We start from the raw sequence: 25,130 nt of genomic DNA on the forward strand, positions 1-25,130 counted from the left end.
TTCCTTTTTTCTGCATCCTGATTAAATTTACATTGCTAGGTTAGTAGAGCTCGCCGTATGCATGACACTGAAGCCAATACTTTCCAAGAGACCTAGCTAATCCAACTTCTATTGACCTAATTTTCCTGAGAAAACATTCAAGGACAACAAAGTCTTGTCCAAATTGTTAGATACCTTTGAAGGAATATTAGATAGCAAATATATTCTTTAACAATTTTGCAATTACGAAATTCCTGAGTAACCAACGGAATGGTAAGGTTGAATTTAGTGTCAGGATATCTCATTAATTTGTCAATCACAAACATATAAATACTAAAGTGGGTCTGGTTTCACCTACGAGTTTTTTTAGTCCAAATAAATTAAAAGTTGTCGTTAAAATCTTAGTTCAATAATACCTGCCTGATTTATGACTATTAAAATAGCATCCGTTACATAAGGTGTACTCTTTTTTGTAAATCAGGACAAATATAGTTCGAATCATAGATTTAATGAAAAAAATTAACTGATTATTAATTAAACTAGCATGATTGTGAAAATATTCTATCGCGCACTTAGTAAACGAGCCATAACACTCAGATGTTTATGCTCTTGCTTAACATCTCATTTTCCTCTAGTGAAAATTAAACTTTGGCGCTCGGTTGGCCAGGTCACCGATGTGCCAATGAGGGGGCAGTCCCGTTTTATTGAATGCTGCGACTTCCGCTGCTCGAATGTCAATGAAGAACGTGCAGGTGCTGATGAGGTTTGGCGAGAGCTATGAGTAGTAGCGAACGAAAGATAAATATCGGGAGGTAATGATGATCGCGAATATTTATATAATTCAAGGTAACGGGCCATGGATATTTTAAATGGCTAGTAATTCCAAGTAGCCAGCTAAAAGCTGCCTTCCACATGGATTGTAAACCGCATGAATAATCTAAGGTGCGTTAATCATTCGCAATGTTAAAGCCGTTTTCTTTGATTTGCATTAAATCTAGTGGTAGACATTTAATAGAGTAATATTTATGTCCATCGGTCATTCTTTTGTTTTCATTGGGAGCGGAAGATGGAGATAATTAAGCTATTCTCCATTTACCAAAAATTGATATTTTTATTTCAATTTGTCCACTACAGTGGCGACTGAAACAACCCATCGTGAGAAGACAAAGGCAGGGAATATGAAAATTCTTGCTTACAAAGGAAAGCGTCAAATTTCAAGGAGACCCTAGATCATGGACGGGTACTACCAAGATGAGGTGGAATCTATGAGAGGAAGTGGGGGAAGAATGATTCTTAAAATGGGTTTCAGGACTTTAACTTCACCTAAGAGGTCTACGGATAGAGGTATGATTGGGCAAAGAGTACGAATCATTCGAGTAGCTTGCATCAGCGAAATACTGCAGTAACCTCTTTATATTTTTAATCTTTTTGTTGTATTCTTTGTTAGAAATTTTCATATATTTATTTATTGTATATAAGCAATTGATTAGATGGCAGAGTAATTGCAGTGCTGCATCACGTGCTTAAATTTAATTCTTTGTATTGGCGGCCCAAAATATTGTGGCAGGCGTGCATATGAAATTAAGTACTAATGTCATCATTTTTTAGCCGGAAATTTTCCGGCGTTCAATTAAAGGAATACGTTTATACCTAGCATGTTTATTAACTTGCAGTTCATGCTTTTGCTGTGCAACTTTGCAACTCCTAGCATTCTTACAAATCCACTGAAGTTGTAAATTACATTTATATGATTTGCATGTAATGCTTGCATAAAAAATACATTGTGGACTTGTAAAATTTAAATACATATTTGGCATGCCTCTGTTTTGTTATTTTCTTATTTTTCCTTTACGTTTTATTCCTGTTATTTTATTTTCGGTTATATATTGATCTTTTGTAAAGTAGGTAATCTAATCTGTAATATTTATCATTATCAAGGAATTATTTACTCACTCTTTATTTGTAGATGGCATCTGTCACAGCTTAATTTGCAGTATTAATATATGTTAAAAATTGAAAATAAATCTCCTCTTAAGTATTTAAATTGAGAATAATATGCTAAAACATACTCTACAAAGATGTGGGTGGGTGTAGCTGTAGAGGGTAGATCTTATCGCTCATATTATTTTGTTTTTACCATATAATTGTTGTTATTACTCATGATCAATGACAGTGCTAGTTTTTTTACTGCAAAAATATCTGAATAGTATCTTAATGTTCTCCTTTGATTATGAGTAAGTAATAATAATCTTTAATGGTGAACACTATGGAGATTATCTTATATACTAAGTTAGATAGGTAACTCAAGAAATATTTGATATTTCTCTTTGACCATAAACTAGGTCTGGTGGCCATAGTGTACCACAGAATACTTCTAGGAGAATTTAAAAATGAAACCAACCTCTCTAGTGCACATCTTACCAACCAGTATGATTGAAAATTGGTGCAGGTTCATTATTTTTCCTTTACTAATGTAATTGGGGCGTGTGTCTGAGGCCTGTACCCTGAATGTGACACTGACAACTATCCGATCCAAATTAACCCTTGTGAAGGGCCTCAACATATCCCTCTTGTTTATAATATCCCAACTGCACTCAACAAAAATGCTACATGGAGTCTCATTCCAGTGTTCACCATTGACACTGCTTGGTTTAGCTGATGTGAGCACAATAGATTAAGCTTTTATTTTCACAATTCAAGTTGTAAAAGTACTTGTTTTCGAGGTATTACATTGTTGCTTCTACCCAGTTGTTATTACATTTCAATCATGTAATTACCCTATTTGAACAATTATATTGCCAGGAAATATATGATGCTTGAAAACATTCAAGAAAGGGGAACCATCTCATTGTATAACTGCTGGGCCTAATAGAAAGTCTCTTGTCACTATTTGCATTAGGGTGTACTGAGAAGCTCCATGATGGAGGAATCCTTCTAGATTAGATTTAAAATCATTTTTGTGGAACAGTAGTGAATTGGATTTTGATTTGTTATATGCTATGAGTATGTTCCACTGAAGATGGCCACAGAAATATCCATGTGGATGTCACCAAAAAGTTCAATATTATGGTAAGAATCAACAATACAATGATATAACAAATGGCGAGGAAGTAAAAAATGGACGATGATACTTATGAAATACAATAATTTCAAAGCCCAGCTCAGAATGCTCAATGATAAAGTACAGTGGGTTGGTAGACAACCATTTTTCAATGAAATGTTTTACTTTTTGCAGCTTACTGAGTAGGTCTTGCTTGGCATCTTGTTGAAATTTCATCGCCAAGTTATCAGATTGACAGTAGGCCTTAGCCTATACAGGATTAAATCAAGATTGTGTTTTGATCTTCAGTCATGTGAACGTACTGGTGACTGGATTGGGAATAGATTGAGGTTTTTTAATATCCATGAGACTGCGTAACACAAACAGGCTGTAGATAGTTAGAATTTTCAGGTTTTTGAATATTGGTCCCGCTTGGTTCAGGAGGCCCAGAATTGCTTAGAATCTTCATTGCCTTCTTCTGCAGTAAAAGTATTTCAGCAGTTTCATGAGCATGCCTCAAGAGTCTACGACCATAGGTAAGTATGCTCTGAAAGAAAGCAAAGTAGGCTACTCACATGTTACCTTCACTCACGCATGTTTTTAGTCTCCTTAATAAGTACTAAGCCCTAAGAAAGTTTTTTACTGACATGAAAAATATGTGAATTACAAGTTAACATCCCGTCAATATTAAAAAATCAGCTTGATAGGATCATTTTGTTCATTGACTTTTTTAGACAACAAATAAGGTGTAGTGTCTTAGTTTCATTCAGGGAGAGATGGTTGGCTGTAAACCAGTATTTTGCTTCTGGTTGTAATTGTGCTGCGAGAGTCTTGGTGTTGTTACATGTCTGAATCAGAATTTTATCATCTCGATATGTCATGAAATATCATGCTATCTACTGAGAGATAGGTCATTAATTAAAATAAGAAACAGAAGAGGACCAAGAGCAGACTCCTGTGGCACTACATGTTTGAAAGAAAGAAGTTAGACTGGCTATCATTTGTTTGGACCATCTGCTTTCGATCCGTTAAATATGATGTAATGAATTTGAGTTATATATCTTTGAAACCATACATAGTATTGATGTTTAAGCTGGAGGTTTGTGTGATTAACACTCAAATACTGAAGTTAAATTGCAAAGGGTGAGTGAGACGCATAGTTTCGATTCACAGAGCCACATTTTGTTGATAAAGGCACAAATCTACTGCTCTTTCAAATCATCTTCCTTTGTACCTTCCATTCTGCCTTCAATAAATTTTTGGCCACAGATTCAGTTGCAGGTTCTGTGGACTTGCCAGGCCGAAATCCAAACTGGTAGGGGGTAAATAAATTTTGACACTCTTAAGTGTTCCAGAATATGGGGAAAGGCAATCGTTTCAATTTTTTTACCAGCAGAAATTGGTAGGGTATTGAAATTTGAAAACTTTCCCTAACCCAAAGAATGCTGCTTATTATTGGTATTAAAATTTATAATTTTGTTCATTTCCTTCAATTTATTGGCAGGATCTTTAAAAATGGGCAGGTCAGGCAGGGCAGTGAAATAATATCTCTTTGCTCCATACCATATTGCCAAGAACATTACAAAATTAATGAGCAGTGTTTAAAGATAAAAGATGGAAAAATATTTGTAGCTGAAGCTCCTTGTGTGGTAAATATGGAACAAGGATATTTGTTCATTTACTGTGGTTTGCGCCTGGATGTGTGGCCAGTATAGGAAGGCCACAGATAGTATTACCGTTGCCACATTGATAGGACACCTTAAAAAAGAACTATAAAAATTGGGCAGATTTACTTGAACAGAGTCATCATCTTGAATTTGAGTAAAAAGTGAACAACTTCTTTTTCATAAATTGGAGATGGTTTTCATGCTGTACTTCGTAAATCCCACTTCTTGCAAAGTTCACGTAACCATGACCCAAGTTGACATTTTCAAAGTCATCAATTAAATAAATAACCACCAGTAGTATGTAAAATCATCTATGTACAAGGGTGGTTCAATAAGTACCCGTGTTAGAAATGAAACCATTTTTTCAAAAACATTTTTTTTAATTTTTCAACACAGTCCCCTTTTAGAAAGATAAACTTCTCCCAACGTTCCAGCCATTTTTTTGACCCCTCCAAAAAATAGGATTTGTCGAACTCTCCAAAATACGCCTCTGTCCCGGCGATAACTTCCTCGTTTGAGCTAAATTTTTTTCCCGCGAGCCATTTCTTCATGTTAAGGAATAAGAAAAAGTCGCAGGGAGCAAGATCGTGTGAATACGGGGTGTGCGGCAGCAATTCATAACGTAGTTCATGCAGTTTGGCGGCGACAACTTGGGATCAGCTTGTTGTCCACCGTGAGCAATCGCGGCACCCATCGGGCCGTCAATTTTTTCATCGCCAACTTATCATGTAAAATATTAATTGCCGTTCCAGTCGACACACCCACGGCCTCGGCCTATTTCGCGCACTTTCGTTCGTCGATCAGCGAGAATCAGGTGTATTAGACCTTCCTTTGTGAATCGGGCACACACTCACTCATTCAGGGTTGACAAGGATTCTTCCTATGCCATCAATCACCCAAATACAAAGAAAAAACAAGGAAATAAGTAGGTGAGACCTAGGAGCCAATGGGAAGGTGGTGCCTATCTATTTCGAAAGGCAATTGGAAGGGATCTAAGTTAGGGAGGTCAGAGGAGGTGGAAAAAAGAGAATGGTGTGAGTCAACTGTGTTAGCCAGGGGAAAATGGGCAAGATGTAATGGGTCCTTGGTTGCTGTTCACGACATTTTTCTGTTCTTTTTAATGTGGATAATTCACAATAAAGTCGCAAGTCTAGCTCAAAGAAAAAAATTTCCTCTCGTCAATATCATTTCAATGGCCACGACCAATTTTTTCCCATAATCAAATCTCTCAAATCTGAAAATTGCTTTTACCTAAAATTAGACTAAGGCAACTGCTGTGTAATTCGGGACAAGGACGCCTACTATCAAAAAACGACCCAACTAATTGGAAATAGCCTGTACACTAATGACTCAAAAAGCCTCTAAACTGCATGATTCAGGACACAAAGACTGATAGCTGGTTGCTCACATCTAATCAACAAATCTCTTCGATTCAAACCCCACGTTTCCCACTCCACTCATCCCCAACTGTATGGCCATCCTAAAATCCACAACTGCCCTATGCATCCCATTGTCTCAACTATAAACTCTCCCACCTACCATGTATCAAAATGGTTAACCCAATAGTTTTCGAATCTTGCTTTCCAAAACGACTCCGGTATCAGAAACACTACAGACTTCATCAATAAAATTGGTTTTACTTATTGGTTTTTAGTTGGAAATACTGGTTTTCTTTGATGTGCAATCACTCTTCCCTTCCAATACCCGATATATTAACGTTCCTTGAAGACTGGCTTTCATCTAAACAAATGTCGAAAGAAACCCTAAATGAATACCTACTTTTATCGAACCTAATCATGAATCAAAATTTCTTCACCTTCAACGACCATTTCTACAAACGAAATTTTGGCACTACCATGGGCACTACCACTCTCCCCCTTCCTAGCCAATTTATTTATGTCCAATTTCGAGCAACAGTGCCGAAGTAAATTTAAATAATTTCCCATTACCTGGTACAGGTATGTTGACGATATCTTTGCAATTTTTGACACAAACACCTACTCCATTGACAACTTCCCTCCCCTGTCTGGCAATATAACGAAATGGATGGGGTGAGCTTTGGTGACTATCTTGCGGAAACATTCTCAGAATGGATAGCGAAGGGAGTATGACATATTAGAAAATTTCAAAATCATACAAACCTGAAGTAACAAATTATCAAGTTCCCTCAAAAAAACTGAAAGTGCCTCCAATCCAGAATATTATGTAATGATAAAAGATTGAAAGATTGATTGAAAATTCTTTAGAAGATTGAAAAGGAGAAGGCCTCACAGGAAGGGAAATCAAAGCGTTTAATATTTAAGTAATTATGAAGAGATGTGCAAGGCACTGAATATTGAAAGGTTATAACTACTATTCTGCTGAAAAGTTATGGGTCAAGGATACATTTTTGAAAGATACTCTGAAAATCAGGATTGGAGTGGGTATATTTCTGAATTGGAGTGAATATATTTATGTTTGGAGGAGACTTACCGGGACTAATACCATGGAGAAAATTTCTATTCAATGGAATGGCTGAATTTTGGATGACTACTTCTGAAAGGCTTCAGCTTTCAAAGAATTATCTTGGGGTGTTTATACCAGTATATTGGGAACATTTGTAACAAGTGAGGGAGATATCTTACCATTCCTTTTTGAAATAAGGGACAGGGATGTCTGGAAAAGATTAAGGAAAATAAAAAGCCATGCATTTAGTGGTCCTGATGAAATATTTAAAAGGTTGGGGAATGCACTGGTCTATTTTATAGAACATCAATTTGCAGTCATAAATAGCTATGGAGAGAGTTACCCAATGACTGCAAAAGGCAAATCATAGTTCCCATTTGCAAAGAAGGGTCTTGTATTAGTGTTGATTCCTATCGACCAGTTAAGTTTTACATGTATATTGTGCAAAATAATGAAGCATTTGATAGGGGAATATGTTTAGGAAATCTGTTTAGGAGCTGGGTATGGCAGAAACAGCAAGCTAATTGATTTCTCAAAAGCATTTGACTGGGCAATCATGAGGGTCTTATGAAAATTTCAGCCACCATAGGCTTAGATGGGAGAGGAGTAGATTCTTTTTTACTGAGTCGATCACTGGGTTAGAGTCCAAGGCGATGTTTATTTGGAGGAATTTTATGCAATTTATGATGTGCCTCAAGGAAGTGCTGGGACCTTAGCTATTTATACGCTGTGTAAATGACATCAGAAAAAATACGTAAAGCTCCATCAGGATGCTTGTAGATGATAGCATTATTCACTGAGAAATGGAAACAATTAATGATGGCATAATATTAAAAAACAACCTATATATTTTGGAAAATTGTGCAAACCAAAACTGAATGGGCATCAATGCTAGCATAATAATAAAATTAGTGAGATTATTTTAAGGTCCGACTGCTAGATCATACAATTACTTCATTAAGGATGAAGTATTGAATAATCGAACACCCTGCAATTATCAAGGAGTAGGAATCTAAAATGGGGATCACATATCAAATATATTGCAACTAGAGCTCTACACTTTGTGATGAGAACTCTGGAAAATAGCATCATCGAAAAAAAAGGGTTTCAGTTGTAAAACTTTTGTTCCATCTATTTTAGAGTACAGGGCATCAGTTTGGGATCGTTACTTTTCCAGGGAGATTAAACAATTAGACAAAGTTAAGTGACTAGCAGCAAGATTTGCGATGGGAAATTACATAAGAAAGGATTGTTACTGAAATGTTTAAGAAATTGGGCTGGGAATTGCTAATCTACCAGTTAAGGTAGGTTTTGGATGGACACAATTGCCAAATAAATATTTTGTGACTCCTAACAAAACACAATCCAGCAACCTACTCTGCATCAAGTCCTTCATCTCTGTGTACTTCCTTCCTCCCTTCATCCAATCCAATATCCCTATCCTGTTCCTGCCCTTACCCGATTTGCCTAGCATGCTCCCCTCTATTACATTCTTCAACATTCCACTGCCGATCAATACCCCCTTCATCCACTTTTCCTGCCTCCATAGGATTTCTCCCAACCAACCCCTCTCTTTGCCCACCTTACCAAGTACTTCCTCATTTGTTTTCTTCTCGGTCCATTTCACCTCCATTCTTCTCCACACCAACATTTCAAAAGCCTCCAGTCTACGTCTATCCTCCTGCTTCAATGACCACATTTCCAAGCCGTACATAGCTACGCTCCATATCAAAGTTTTTACGAGTCTTTTCTTAATATCCTTACTCAACGTCCCTGTCATCAACTCTCTCCTCCTTGAGGAAGCCTCTTCGCCTAGCACAATTCTTCTCCTTATGTCCCTACTACTTTGACCGTGTTGACCCAAAACACTACCGAGATGCGTAAACTGTTCTACCTGCTCTAGTTTTTGCCCTCCTATTTTAATGCTTAGCTTAGCCTTTTTCTTTCTGGAAAATCATATAACCTGTGTTTTATTAATATTGATTCTGATTCCATATCTATCGCACTGAGTTTCCAATTCACTCAGCAATGCTTGCAACCCCTTGGCTGACTGACAAACTAATTAACAAGCATATGTTAATAACTTAATACCGCCTTTCAATGACTCTGTATCAGCAATACTTCGGAGTCACCTAGATTATCATGAGGTCTAGGCAGTAAGGATTACTGCCTTGCTTCATACGTGTTTTTGGGGGTTGGTGTTATTCCGAACCTTGTGAAGCACGAGCCTCATCTCTCCACATGACCATTTACATTATTTTTCTGAATTACGCATCTGATTGCAATGTAATGCACTAGAATAATCTGATTTATCAGGTAGAGTATAAATGATCAAAATTCTGAAAAAAGCGAAATACCAATAAAAATATATCCTAATTTAAAAAAAATTAAAATTCAGTGATATCAGCGAGCATATCACACCCTGCTCATGGAATGAAATCCTGACATGGTAGGAGACCTTGTGCGTCTTAGGATGACCCCTAGAGCTGTACTGGCGGGAGCAATGATATGAGATAGGTCGAAGGTTAGGAACCAAACGAAAGGCAGTCCACGCAACGTCTGTTCCTCAATGAGGCGGCTGCAAAGGCCCCACTGGGGCCATTGAGTGATTGCGTGACGTTAAAACAATATTGAGGAAGGCAATGGGAAACAACCTCATTTATTTTTATACCTAGAATATCGTTAAAATGGAAACTATATTGAAAATAAATGGTGGCGACTACGGGACTCGTCCCAATCGGGCGTGTGTCGTGCCCGGTAGCGGGGCAGGTGAGGCTTCCGCGGTCGCCATCTTACGAAGTGTACTTGCCAAGCGAAGACGACCCTAGGAGCACGGAAGACGACCGAATTAGTTAGAATGGGAATATCGAAGTGACGTTAGGAAAACCATTAGAAAATACAGGTAAAGCGAGAGATGGAGAGAGAAAATAAAGACGTGTGAGGGTAGCTGGAAAGATAATGGGGTTTACGTAACCCTAAAACGGTAACGGGGTTGAAAAAAACCCCAGAGCGGGTTGAATTCTAGCGCCAAACGAGAACGGCTTACATTTGCGACTTGGGACCTTTACCGTTATTCACGTCAATCAATGTGCCACGTGATTGTACAGTAAAAACGAAAAAAATAACCCCCCGTAGGCCTCTCATAGTCATTATGTCACCCAACAATATAATAGGGTGAAAACGATAGTGTTGCCGTTCTAGGGTTAAGCGATGGTTACGGAGTAAATTGCTGTAGAGAGGAAGAGAGCCAACGAGGGTCAGCGATAATATTTAATGCAAATAAATGTATTATAGTACCGTTAAATATGTTGTTTTTATTCACGTTCGTATTATTAAGTAGGTTGGCGTATTAGTGCTAAATGTTAGTGTAATTTTCGAAAACTCAGACAAGTGGTTGAAGTAAATAAAGAGTTATCGTGCATAAAAGTGCTATATCGTTTGTTTTTCATCCGAAGAACAACGTTTAACTGACAGTGCTCCGATTTGTCATTTCTTATATTAAAATAGGATGTCAGTAAAATTAAGATAATATTTTGTGATATTTTAGAGAATCTGTTCTCGCAAAAACAAGAGGAAGCAGTATAGGGAATCCCTTGCTCAGTATTCTATGCTTTGGTTGTGTCGCACATACTACCCTGTCCAATAAATACGCGAACTGAGGCCATAAAAACTTTATTTTGCAAAATTTAGTCTACATCAATTTTTTACCCTTCTAAGTATTCTCCATTCGTAGGCTATGCACTTATTCCATCTTCTTTTCCACTCTTTTAAGCACCCTTGGATGTCCTCGGCGGTTGGGCTTTTTAGTTCAGTCTTGTTAATGGTTGTCCGTAACCGTGAGACGTTGACTTTTTGTTGTGCAAAAAAGTTTACATTTGCAGAGCTCTCTTTTCTGGCGCAGTAAGTCCGTTATTTATGGATTAGAATTTTTCGATATGAAAAATTTCGTCGGACCTGGGTAGAAGTAATTTTGGCGTGCACTTTACCTTCGCCGTCAACAGTTTAATACAGATTTTCACCCACCCTGCATGTTCATTCGCAAGATTAAAAACTTTTTGCGATTGAATCTCATTCCATAAATGTGGAAGAAATCTCCAATTTTTTAAGTTTGGTGGCCATTTTGTGCTAATTGTAAGTGTATGTCCGGTCTCCAGTGAATTTCATGTATTCGTTTTCCGTACTGGTGAAGGGCTCCAATAGCCGTGAGATATTCTGCCATTAAACTGACCACGACAAGCGGATTGATGGCAGTACAATGAATGTTTCAATCTTAGGGTGGGGAAGTATCCGTGCGTCAAGCATCGCTAAAGGACTGCTCACTGCGCATGGTATAGTCAAAATTGTTTCCGTCGGAAGGTTTATTTGATACGCACAAGGGCATCAAGAAGCTGCGACGACAAAAACTCCTGACCTTTACAATTTTTCTTCGAAAGTGGATTTGTTTTATTTTTTATGAAATTGCCGTGTAGGTTTTTGAGGTTCGTAGTGTACATTCTAATGCAAGACATTCAGTTAAAAGATTAATTCGATATACAAATATAGGACCTGCAATTTCAATCGATGAGTATATGTATTTAAAGCACCACTTGTGTTAAATCCGATTGAAATAATGAAAGAGTAAATCGCCAGACCGGGTATGCAGTCGCGTGGGCTCCGGTGTGATATGAAGCCCGTCTAGTGTCCGCCACAACAGGGGGACAGTGCCACCATCGACTTCCACGTCACTAATGTCCACCCTCTTGCCGGTTGCGCCTGCTTTCTTCGAGTTGGTCGAGACCTGCACCAAACGAACACTTCAGCCTGTCGTGCCTGAAACATTATTGCTCGTACGCGGCATTTTGATGTTCCCAGAGAACTTCTTCGGTTCCCAACGACAACTTTCAATGGCGGCAACATCTACAGCTGTTGCAGTCGATTCTTCCAGTTGCGTTTTCAGGGTCATTCGCTGATAAAATACCGTGGAACCCTCACATATAAGTGGTCTGTGTAATAAATTCGCGAGCTGGTGCAATCTGGCGGCCATGACGCGTACTATAGCCCCACCCACTAGCGGCGATAGTTGCCTGGGACCCAATGAGCCGTCTGTGCTTGGCGGATCGTCGAGCTGTGCGTATGAAATATTTTATGTTAGTTTCTGTTGTCCTTGTTTTTACTGTTTGTTAAAAAGTGGAAATTGACGAAATCGCGGAGCAACAAATCAGCATTAAGTTTTTTGGGTGAAGAGCGGTAAAAGTAATCAAGAAATTATTGAAATGTTGACAGCTGTTTACGGTGATAATGCTCTGAAGCAAACATCTATTTTCAAGTGGATTCAGCGTTTTAAAGATGGCCGACAAGACGCCATGTATGATGCAAGGCCGGGACGGCCGCCTGTGTTGACAAAATTAATCGTGTGCGGTCCCTTGTCCTTACCGATCGTCAAAAAACTCTCCGAGTGATAACTGATGGTCTGAATTAAGGAAAATCAACAGTGCACACTATTTTAACCGAACATGATGGATGGATCCTTCACCATGACAATGCCCCTGCTCATTCAGCATTGATTGTTCGCCAGTTTCAGGCAAAACATTCGATCACCATCCTTGATTATCCTCCTTATTCGCCAGATCTCGCCCCTAACGCCTTTTTCATATTCCCAAAATACAAAAAGTGATGAGGGGACATGACTGTGAAGATGTGGAAGGCACAATAAATCAAGAAACGACGAGGCAACTAAAAAGCCTAACTGCTGAGGACTTCCAAGTGTGCTTTAAACACTGGAAAAGAATATGAAATAAGAGCCTAGGCTACGAATTGGGAGTAATTTGACGGAGACAACATCGATGTGGAATAAATTATGCAAAATAAAGTTTTTATGGTCTCAGTTGGCGTATATATTTGACAGACCTCGTATAAACGGTCGTAACTAATCAACAAAACAAGATTCGGGAAGTTTCCGTGGACAAAACATCTCCATGCGGATTAGAAAATAACGAACTGGTGGCCCTTGTCCAAATTGTTTTCTCGAATACGTTTACGAGTCAGATCATAGGACATTTTTCCCATATCCATGTTCACGGTCTTCCGTTAGCTTCCGTTTTACAACCCCTTAATCATCTCTCCCAAGAGCTTCTTATTTTTCTCCGGGCATTGGTATCCAGTTTTTAAAGCCCGCCAACCTTTCCCCTATCAGTACCTATCACCATGTGATTTTTGTTGACCATGAGAGCTTTCTGGGGCCAACATTTTCTAAAAACTACTAATCAGGCTACAGGTCCCTGTAATTTGCACACATGAAATCTACTGAATGCAATAAATAAAACAGCGCTGGTTCTTATCGTCACTGCACCGTATATCGACTTGAAAAATTTCATGATACGTGAAACACTTTTAAGAGGACTAGTAAATCGACTTGGTGGCTTGAGAAACGGACCCTCTGTATTCTTTTTATTTTATTCTTTCCCTTAAAAGCTTCAACAATCAACTTTCTCTCCTGCCTCCTCCTCATACTTTGGCAAATTACTTTGCCCTTCGTAACTCCAAATCCGAATCTTCGACCGCCCCCGTGAAACGAGAGATTATAATCTTTCCTATTTGCCTAACCTTAATTATATTTCAATGCAACAATTTTATTGTAAAGATCATTCGCCGTGACCGGGATTCGAATCCCGGTCAAGGGAAATGATCTTTACACTCCAAAATTGTTGCATTGAAATGCATACCATTGGTTGACACCGTTAAAAGCGACGCTTGCGGCATCTCCCGCAGTTTTTTTTTTAAATTTGTTATTATAATATCTATCCTGAACCGAACTGTGTATGGAAACTTCCGGAATAACTGCCTCCAACCACTTTTGTTGATATCTTGTTTGGTTGATTAGTTAAGACCATTTATGTGAAGGGGTGTTTGTGGAGTGTGGCAAAAAATCGGATCCGTGGAAACAAGCTCTTTGAAGGAGCAGTCTTGTTCTGTGGAATTCTGCGTGAAACTCTGCAAATCCTTCACGGAAACTTTTGAATTGATTACCAAGGCTTGTGGTGAGGTTGCTATGAAACGTGCCGTGTATTATGAATGGTTTACTTGGATCAAAACGGAGCGGCAATCAGTGGAAGACCATCAACGTCGACTGATGATCCCCACATCGAGAAAGTGAACGATTTCGTTCGTGCAAATCGACGTTTGACAGTCAGGGAACTTGCCAAAGAGTGGCATCTCGATTGGTGCTACGAAATCATGACTGAGGCGTCGAGGATGCATCGAGTCGCTGCCAATTCGTGCCTCACCTGATGGCAGCAGACCAGAAACAATATCGAGTTCATGTCTGTCAGGAACTGTTTGAACGAGCTGAAGAGGATTATAAATCTTCTTGTTCAGGATCCTAAAAGGTGAAGAGTCATGTTTATTATGGATATAACATCCAAACAAAAGTACAAGCTTTCTCCGTTGTAGAAACTGATGCTAAATCTTCGAGGGCCTGCTAGAATTACGTTTATCAAAGGACATATCCACGAGAAAATCCGTTTCAAAACTCTCACTTCACTCATTCCTTTGACCTTGCACAGAGAACTCCTGGGAATATTGTTTGATTCATTTCTTTTTAGATACATTTGAAACTTTAAAAACTTCATTTAGATACCAACTTAAGTTAACCACCTGACCTATTGGTCACGTCATTGGTTTTAAAGCCTAGATTTTCATTAAATGAATTACATTTAATGCACATGAACTTGTGAAAAGTTTAGCCGGGAACAATTGAATATCTAGGTTTTCATTTCTGGGTAAAGGAGTTGGTTTCCATGCTGAAAATGGCAAGTGTCCTCTTTGAACCACTTAATGGGTCTGACCCAAAAATAAGTTAGGTAAATGCGGAAAAAAATGTATTGCAAATCGAAGTACAATGACTATAATTATTCAAAATGGCACCCTTGTGTGTGCATCGACACAGCAATGTCTGGGCGTCTACCAGTCGCGGTGCGCTTCCTGAAGAGCGTCGGAAAACTCGTGTTCAGGCTTTTCAAGTTCATAGGAGCAAAAAGGATTTCGGCGACGTTATCAAAACATTTGGAGTCACTCTCACAGCGGTCCAAGAGTACACGCGAAACTGTCACGCGTACAATTTTTCTGAACTTCAGACAGCACCTCGGTGACCATCTTGGCGCACACACCTTTCTCATGGCCAAATCTTCTTAACATTCCGTCGCTTAGACGTCGTTCGGAATTGAGCATGTCTTTCACCTTTGCACATTTTCCGTTGCGCTGTGTCGTTGATGGACTTTCAGGGCGTTCCTTGTCATCAACCTCCTCTATACCCTCCATAAACATTGTGTGCCTGCGGAAAACTATTCTTTGGGACACATCTTCATATTTCGTAACCATCCTAAAACAAGGTCATAACCCGACCGAGCTTGACACAAAATTTTGTCTCGTATCTTTTTGCTCCATAGAACGGTGCTTCATCGTGAATACGTGATGCCACCCTAGAACAGGGGTGTAGTCTAGAAGTTATAAATAACGGCCCGCAGACAACTGACGCGGGATTGAATTACTTTTCCAAGCCCTCGCACCTCGTTTCCATCACAGATCGTCCAACTCCAGCGGTCTGCGTTGGCGGGATTATCAATCTGCTTACATGCATTTTTAGGGCACACACTACATATATGTATGTGTTTAAATACTTCTGAGAAATGATCTAAGATGGCAATCCACCACTGGCCACCACCTCCAGCCTCGTCTCTTTCCAGTGTGTGCGAGTGCTTGCTAAATCATCGTCCTCATTAGGAGAATTACCGAGGAGCTCTACTAGGACAGGTGTGAGTTATCAGAGCCCGTGTTTTCAGATGCCATTTTTAAACGGAGATCCGGCTAACCAGGAGTACTACTCTTTCAAATAAATACGCGAGCTGAGGCCATAAAAACTTTATTTCGCACAATTTAGTCCACATCGAAGTTGTCCCCTTCAAATTACTCCCAATTCGTAGGCTATGCTCTTATTTCATCTTCTTTTCCAGTGTTTAAAGCACACTTGGAAGTCCTCAGCAGTTAGGCTTTTTAGTTATCTAGTCATTTCTTGCTTTACTGTGTCCACATCTTCCCAGCCATGTCCCCTCATCACATTTTTACATTTTGATAATAGAAAAATTCTCAGGGGGCGAGATCTGGCGAATGAGGAGGATGATCAAGGATGGTGATTGAATTTGATGCCAGAAACTGGCGAACAACCAATGCTGAAAGTGCAGGTGCATTGTAATGGTTAAGCACCCATCCATCATGTTCGGTTAAAATAGTGTGCACTGTTGACTTGGACAGTTTCGGCGATTAGTAAGGACAAGGGACCGCACACGATCAATGTCGTCGTGAACACAGGTGGCTGAAGGTCGCCCTGGCCTTGCATCATACATGGCGTCTTGTCGGCCATCTTTAAAACGCTGAATCCACTTGAAAATGGATGTGTTCTTCAGAGCATTATCACCGTAAACAGCTGTCAACATTTCAGTAATTTCTTGATTACTTTTACCGGACTTCACCACAAACTTGATGTTGATTCGTTGCTCCGTGATTTCGTCAATTTCCACTTTTTAACAAACAGTAAAAACAAGGATAAGAGAAACTAACATAACATATATCATACGCACAGCTCGACGATCCGCCAAGAACAGACTGCTCATTGGGTCTCAGGCAACTATCGCCGCTAGTGGGTGGGGCTATAGTACGCGTCATGGCCGCCAGATTGCACCAGCTCGCGTATTTATTGCACATAAGACGTATTCCATACCATTCCAAAGGCCATCCACCGGTTTGCATACGTCCGATTAAGTTATTCCCTTGTGGTTGTGATGAGAATGTGCTTGGAGTTCCGTCGTTGTTTAGATTCATCCGCGCCCTTGTTGCTCTGGAAATTCTGCTACCTGCAAAAGCCAGGGGCAAACGATGTCAAAGAAACTCAGTGAATCATTCCAGTTAACCGACCTTTGAAAATTTGACCCCTTGGTTGCCACAGAACGCCACGAAAACGTTAATTGAAAAACAGCATTTAGTTTGGTAAGGTTTGATGAGGATTGCACTCGGCCCAATGGAGTGGGCTCTTGGTATTGTTAGACCCATGCTGCGTAAGCGCGCTTTAATCGATAAAACTTGGAACTAAGGTCAGAATCTGATCTCTCACAAAAATTTTATCTCGGACCATAATTTCGCTATTGGAGACGACCGAGGTTTAGCTAGGAGATGAACCTTCACAATTGAGTGCTCTTAGCATAGCTCTGAATGGTGGGATTCCTAAGCGTATGGTGGCAAAATTAAGGCGCGAACAGAGGCATTTCAAGTGCCGATTGCCAGGGCGACGCTCGCTTGGTTATTTCGATCGAGTTCCTCTCCACCTCTGGTTGCCTCGTGAGTGTGGCATGCACAAATGGCACCCCTAGAAACAATCCGCCCTTCACTCACGCCCTCCTGAAGGTTCGAATTTCTCCACTCAAGCCCAAGTCCTCTCAAGTCTTTTTTCATTTGTCTGCCGTACCAAAACCATCACTTGAATGTTTGAATTGAAATATTTTTCAAAATGCACGTTATTACATTTATAATTATGTTGTTACTCTTGGGGAAAGTGTATCCTCAGTGGTGTTGCGTGCGAGTATGTATTTAAGTTATACGTGGGTAGGTTGAGAACTAAAACACACATGCTTCTAGATCACAAACAAAATGACCTTCAGAAGCACTCATGGTGGCATGTAGAAGTAACATTCCCTCTCAACACGCATGCGTGGATTTGAGGTCGTTACATTCATCCAGTGTATTTTGAGAGGCGGATGCATGGAGACGTGTTCTAGTGCTATGTCAACGCGAGTTAAACAGCGTGCTGTTATCGACAGCTGCCTTCACCTCATCGTCCGAGGTGTAATGATTACCCTTGAGATGTCTCTTGAGTTGAGGAAAAAATAGCAATCGCAAGGCACAAGATTGGGGGAATAAGGAGGGTTGCTCGCAGCATTCCAATCGGCGCTGTTTGTTCTCGTCTGTGAGACGGCGTGGTACCCATCGTGCACGGATTTTGCGGTATCCCAATTGTTCAATGATGAAGCCGATACGTTCCTTGGATATTCCAATATGGTTTGCGATACGCTTTTGAGTGATTCGCCGTTCATTTTGAATCAAATCTTTGACGAGTCTTTGGACGTCCGCTGCGTGTTGCATCAACAATTATGGCTTTTCCAGGCTCGCAACCACGAAGTTTTACCACCCATCGATTTACAGTAGACCTATTCAAAGCGTCGTCAGCATAAACAGCCTTTAAACGGCGATAAATCTCAGTAGGAGTCGCTTTTTCAGCAGTTAAAAATTCGATAACAGCATGCTTTTTAACTCGCGTCGACAGAGCACTAGAACACGTCTCCATACTTCTGCTTCTCCAAATACATTGGATGAATATAACGACCTCAAATCTTCGCATGCGTGTTGAGGGGGAATGTTACTTCCACATGCCACGAGAAGTGCTTCTGAAGGTCATTTAGTTTGTGGTCTACAAGCATGTGTGCATTAGTTTTCAGCCTACCCTTGTACTTTCATAAATCGGTGTACGTTTTCCGTTGACAGTTTACATTTCTGGCGCCGGGGTTCGTATTCACTGCAGTAGCAGATAGCCTTTAGTCTTCTGTATTGATCACCAGTTTATATTGACTTCAGCATTTTTATTTCTGTCTTTACGACGACAGATAACCTCACATGGGCTACGATCTCGGCGTGGTGGAAGGGAGTGTGGGTCCCGTTGACCTAATGAGCTGTATTGTCGGAAGCAATGATAAAAGAGCTCTTGTTAGGGTCACCCGGCTAAGAGATAGACATAAGCTAGTTCTCGCAGCGTCTCTTCCTCGGTGAGGTGGCTGCAAAGGGCTCTGGCCCCTGTGGGACGGCTGTTTTACTGAAGGTTTCTCGTTTAAAAAATCATTGAGGATGGCAGCATAAAAAATCGATTCATTCCCGTGATAAATGTGGATGAAAACAACGAGACAACGTATTTTAGCAACTACAGGACTCGCCCTACTGGGCTGGATGTCGTGGCTGGCAACCGGGAAGGCCAGCCATCCGCGACGTCATAAAATGTAATCCTTGTTCAACCAAACAAACTGGTGAAAAAGGTTATGGAGTAGGTTATGAAAATATTGATGCAAGACGAAAATGGAAGACAATAAACAAGGGAATTATGTAGAAGAGAACACGGAGAACTAAATAAAATGTTAACGATCAATTAATTATGTCAGTGATCAGTACGGGGTTATGGGGAAATTGTAGACACAAGGAAAAGTAGAAGCAATGTGTAAGAGGGTAAGTGAATTGTCAGGATTTAGCTATTTGAAAAGCTACGAGGTCTGTAAATTAAATAATGAGCTCCTCATAGCAGTGCTGGAACTCCGACCCTGCTGGAATAATCTTCAGCTGGTCGGTTACAGCCGTTTGAATGTTTTCTTCGACTACCCCAAAATGAAGTTCCCTTCGGGTGATTTTTCAACTTCGGGAAGAGGAGAATAAAGTCACGAAGGACTCAAGTCAGGCAAATAAGGAGGCTGAGGAGCCACAAGAATGTGCTTACTGGCCGAAAACAGCTATTGGTCTTGCGAAAGGTTTTTTGGAACCATTTGGCGCAGATTTTTCTCATCCCCAATTCATTGGTCAAAATTTGATGTACGGTGTTAAGAGTCAAATTCAACTTTTCCCCGATCATTCTGACTGTCAACTGACGATCAGAATGAACAAGACCCCGGATTCTGTCGACATTTGTATCGGTTCTTGAAGATGAAGGCCTTCCGCTTCGTGGTTCATTTTCAGTCGTCTCTCTTCCCTCTGAAGATGCCTCAAACCACCGTAAAACCTGCTGAAGTTTATTAAGAGTTTCCGTTGCACTGTGCCCAAATCTGAAGCATAATCTGATAACACATCGAAATTAATGCCACTCATTTTTAGATCACAATCGAAAAAACCGTTTCACAAAAAAGCACTACGGACAACCAAATGACTCGAGCGAGTTCAAGCCCGTACTGAAGGCGGATCATGTGTTCCCCTGACGTCCCGCCAAGCCCAGCGCCTCCAGTATTGCCAGATCGAACGCTACGTTGCCAGTCCCACAACTTAATTTACTGACCTTGGATGTCTACCTACAATAAGAGATAAGACAGGAAAGTTATTGATATCGCTTGAATAGAATGGAGGAAGGTGGAAAAAGGAAAGGTTAAGATATCAGGTGGGATGATCACTTAATCAAACCCAATAAACTTGTTGGCTCTAATATTAACTCAATGAGAGGTATCGAGCGAGAGATGGAGAGAGGAAATATATACAAGCTAGGCCTGTATGCAAGGATATTGGGGATTATTGGTGTGATAGTTGCAGAGCAATATAGAGCCCGGGGTCGGAGAATCAACATGGGGTTGCCATGAAGCTGAATATGAATTGAGGGAAGAATGACAATGGTGGAATAGGGAGCAGGTTTTCCAAGCTTCCTTTCCCACCATTTTGAAGAGAAGGGAATATTTTTAGCCTAAGTAAGAGCAGAAAAAGTGTGGTAATTCACGTTTACACTTGGTCTGCCCAATAAATATGTGAACTGGTGCAATCTGGTGGCCATGATGCGGACTACAGCCCCGCCTCCTTGTGGCGCTAGTTGCCTTGAGACACAATGAGCCGTCTGCGCTTGGCGGATCGTCGAGCTGTGCGCATGGTGCCAGTCTTATTAGTTTCTCTTGTCCTTGTTTTACTGTTTGTCGAAAATGGAAATTGACGAAATCACGGAGCAACGAATCAACATCGAGTTTTTTGGTGAAGTGCGGTATAAAAGTTATCAAGAAATTGCTGAAATGTTAATAGCTGTTTACTGTGATAATGCTCTGAAGAAAACATCCGTTTTCAAGTGTATTAAATCAAACTAAAAAATCAAGAAAAAGCCGATCGAAAGTCAAAGTCATGCGCCTGGTTTTTTTTATATCGAAGGTTTTGTTCATCATGAAATTCTTCCTGAAGGACAAACAGTAAATGCTGAGTTCTACCTGACAGTTCTGAAGTGTTTGAGAAATCGCGTGCGTCGTGTGCGGCCAAATTGGACTATTGAAGGCGATGGATGGATGGATCCTTCACCATGAAAATGCACCTGCACATTCAGCATTGATTGTTCGCCAGTGTCTGGCAAAAAAATTCAATCGCCATCCTCCTCCACCTTCTCGTATGCCATCAATCAGTGATAGGCAGGAAGAAGGAGATGCGATCAATCGGACGAAATGGTAGTGAATTTGCCTGAAGAAACACTTCAGTTGCGATTGGAATGCAGCAGTAGGCGTGGATGAGAGTTGGAAGTGAGGTGGGGGGACGACGGTTTAGTGACTGGAAATGATCCCTGGGAGAAAACCATTGAGTTGTGAAGTAGAAATGGCCCAATTAGAAGCAACGCCTGGTTTTAATAACTATAGAAGAGGTAGTAGAAAGACCCGGAAGATATTCGTTGGATTATATAATAACTAGGCATAAGTTTAGGATTAGCGAGATCAGTTCGCATATTGTTTCCCAGGAGCACTTGCGGATTCGGATCGCAAGTCAGTGCTGTGTCATGTGCCATGCCATGTGTCGCATCTAATTGAAGGGGACGAGGAAGGGAAGGAGCGTGAGGAAATGGAATTGTAGACAAATGAAGTGGGGCTAAAAGGGTAAGGAGTATCATCTACATCTACTCATTACCCCGCAAGCTGACGCTAGGGCGTTTGGCGGGGGGTGTATGGACACCACCCGTATTTAAGAAAGAAAAAAAGATGTCTTGAAGATGTTTCAATTGAGTCTTTAGCAAAGTTTCACTGCAGCTAAGCGAAATTTTCGCGCCGTTTCATAACCATGGATGAAACATGGGTCCATCCATCCATCATAATGCAGTTGATAACGTTCTGAGATAAATTAAAGGGACATGTTCTGTAGAAGAAAGATGGTACTATCCTAAACTGGGAATAAAGAAGGAGTGAAACAAAACAAGAACGAAAGTACAAAAATAGTTACGGAGCCGTGGATGACTGTAGCAATGATTAGAACATGAATGGAAAGGAAATGGAGGGCAATTAATGCGAGATGAGGGAGAAGAAAGTAGACAGAGAGAAACAATTAACTATGACGAGAGCATAATACTACCTTGATCGAAAAGTTCCCGGAATAACCACCGTGTGGCGCTCCCATCGTTCCAATTTGAGTTCTGTTTTTTTTGTTAAATTGGTACATCTGTTGTTGATATTCCCTTTAAATCTTAGTGTCATAACTTGACATTTGCAAAAGTTACGGTCGGTTTTCGGTATGTCCATCAGTGCTTCCTGCGATTTTTCCATTACTTCCTCTCGGCTGCTAAAACGCGTTCCCCGTAATGGTTTTTTAACTCGATTGAACAGAAAGAAGTCACAGGGAGCCAAATCAGGTGAATTCGGTGGCTGTTGGATGGTATTTGTTGCATTTTTCGTCAAAAAATTACGAATAATGATAGCACTGTGCGACGGTGCGTTATCATGGTGCAAAATCCACGAGTTTTCTGCCCACATTTCTGGTCTCTTTCGGCGAATTGCTTCACGCAAACGTCTCATAACGCCCAAATAATACTCTTTGTTTACTGTCTGGCCTTCTGGCAAAAATTCATGATGCACTACACCGTTGTAATCCATGAAAACCGTCAGCATTGCCTTCTTTTTTGACTGAAAACGACGTGGTTTTTTTGGTCTCGGCTCATTTGGTGAACGCCATTCACTTGCCTGATGTCTGGATTGCGTGTCGTACTCATAAACCCACGTCTCGTCTCCAGTAATGATCCTTTTGATGAATGTGGGATCGGATTCAGCCTCGCAAATCATGTCTTTTGCGACGTCAACACGGTCTCTTTTTTGCATGAAATTGAGGTCTTTTGGCACCAAATTTGCTGCTACACGACGGAAACCCAAATCATTAACCACAATGTCTTGGGCGGATCCATAGGCAATGTTCAAGTCCTCCGCTATTTCTCTGATGGTTAATTTGCGGTTATTGACCAACATTTCTTTTACTTTATCAATTTTTTCACCGACTTTCGATGTCGATGGTCTGCCACTGCGTTCATCATCTTCGATTGACTCACGACCACTTCTGAACCGCTCGTGCCACTGGTAAACGACCGTTTTTTTTTAGAGAATCGTTGCCGAAACACTTTTCCAACATTTCCAACGTCCGTGCGCCACTAAATCCGTTTTTTACGCAAAATTTAATACAAGTTCGTTGTTGCAAATTTAAATCCATTTCTGAAATTGTAAAAAATCGCCAACACACACAGTGATAGATGTACTCTTGGCTACGTAACTTTTGCAAATGTCAAGTTATGACACTAAGATTTAAAGGGAATATCAACAACAGATGTACCAATTTAACAAAAAAAAACAGAACTCAAATCGGAACGATGGGAGCGCCACACGGTGGTTATTCCGGGAACTTTTTGATCAAGGTAGTATGTCTAGGGAAGCATGGTGGAAAGTGCAGTGCGTGGTTAAGAAGAGAAAGAGTGGGAGAGGACGAAATTGCCGTGCGCCATGCTGGAAGGTCTCTCTGTCGGCATGCGAGGCAGGAACTTCCGTTTACTCTATTGGAAACGCGATGAGTGAAATATTAATCGGAGGTCTGAAAAGATGGAAAGAATACATAGGGAAACTACATACTCGTATTAGGTCAGCTTGCTTGGATGTATGTAGAAAGGGAATACGATGTTTATGAGGACAGCTTAGGATCAAGGATACTTTCTGCGAATTAGTGTACTCATGAAAGGAAATGAAAAAAATAGGCTGCGGGGAAAGATGTTACATGCCTGCATAAATTTTCAGTAATTTAGGGAAAACACAGAAAGTAAGATTCTTATGAGCTCATTTGGTGCCTTTTTTGAGGGAGGAATTTGTCCGGAAGACTTTAATACATTAGTGTTGTTGCTACCCACTGCAAAAAAGAAGAATATGGAGGCAATATGTGAGGACATAAAGGAATAGGCACAATAAGTTAGATTTCACCCTCAGAAAAGTAATAGGAAGGTAGGATAATCAACAAAACGATGGAGAAGAGAGAAAGTGAGTGATTGGAGAAGATCAGTTTGGAAATAATAAGGGAAGAGGTCCTTCGTAAGTCCCATTAGTGACGTCTCCATTGCTATGGCATGGCCAATAAAGGAACGTACTAACATGTCCAATAAATACGCGAACTGAGGCCGTAAAAACTTCATTTTGCCAAATTTTTAATCTGCATCGATTTTTTCCCCTTCCAAGTACTCTCCATTCGCTGCTATGCACTTATTCCAACTTCTTTTCCACTGATTCAAGCACCCTTGGAAGTCCTCGGTAGTTAGGCTTCTTAGTTTTCTCGTCGTTTCTTGCTTCATTGTGTCCACATCTTCCCAGTGATGTCCCCTCATCACAGTTTTGCGTTTTGGACATAGGAAAAAGTCGCTGGGGGCGAGATCTGGCGAATAAGGAGGATGATCAAGGATGGTGATTGAATTTGATGCCAGAAACTGGCGAACAGTCAATGCTGAATGTGCAGGTGCATTGTCATGGTAAAGGATCCATCCATCATGTTCGGTTAAAATAGTGTGCACTGTTGATTGTCCTATATTTAGTTCATCAGCTATGATTCCGAACCCTTTTTCGACTATCGGTAAGGACAAGGGACCGCACACGATCAATGTCGTCGTGAACACAGGTGGAGGAAGTTCGTCCTGGCCCTACATCATCCGTGTCGTCTTGTCGGCCTTCTTTAAAACGCTTAATCCACTTGAAAATATATGTTTTCTTCAGAGCATTATCACCGTAAACAAGTGTCAACATATCAATCATTTCTTGATAACTTTTACCGAACTTCACCATAAAACTTGATGTTGATTCGTTGTGTCGTGATTTCGTCAATTTCCATTATCGGAAAACAGTAAAAACATGGACAAGAGAAACTAACGTAACTGGCACCATACGCACAGCTCGACGGTCCGCCAAGCACAGACGGCTCATTGGGTG

General features: G+C 40.5%; 1 protein-coding gene across 1 annotated transcript in view; it reads left to right on the top strand.

Moving 5' to 3' along the window:
* Positions 1-713: 713 nt before the first annotated feature.
* The window catches only part of Dab (DAB adaptor protein), a 66,748-nt gene continuing 42,331 nt past the window's right edge, over positions 714-25,130 (top strand). Inside the window, exons 1-2 of the mRNA XM_071584322.1 lie at positions 714-921; positions 1,114-1,323. Coding sequence (XP_071440423.1) covers positions 1,212-1,323 — 112 coding nt within the window. The 5' untranslated portion in view covers positions 714-921; positions 1,114-1,211. The remainder of the gene's footprint in view (positions 922-1,113; positions 1,324-25,130) is intronic.

Source organism: Hetaerina americana, unplaced genomic scaffold (genome assembly GCF_022747635.1).
Source record: "Hetaerina americana unplaced genomic scaffold, ioHetAmer1.1.p SCAF_18, whole genome shotgun sequence".
Lineage (NCBI taxonomy): Eukaryota > Metazoa > Arthropoda > Insecta > Odonata > Calopterygidae > Hetaerina > Hetaerina americana.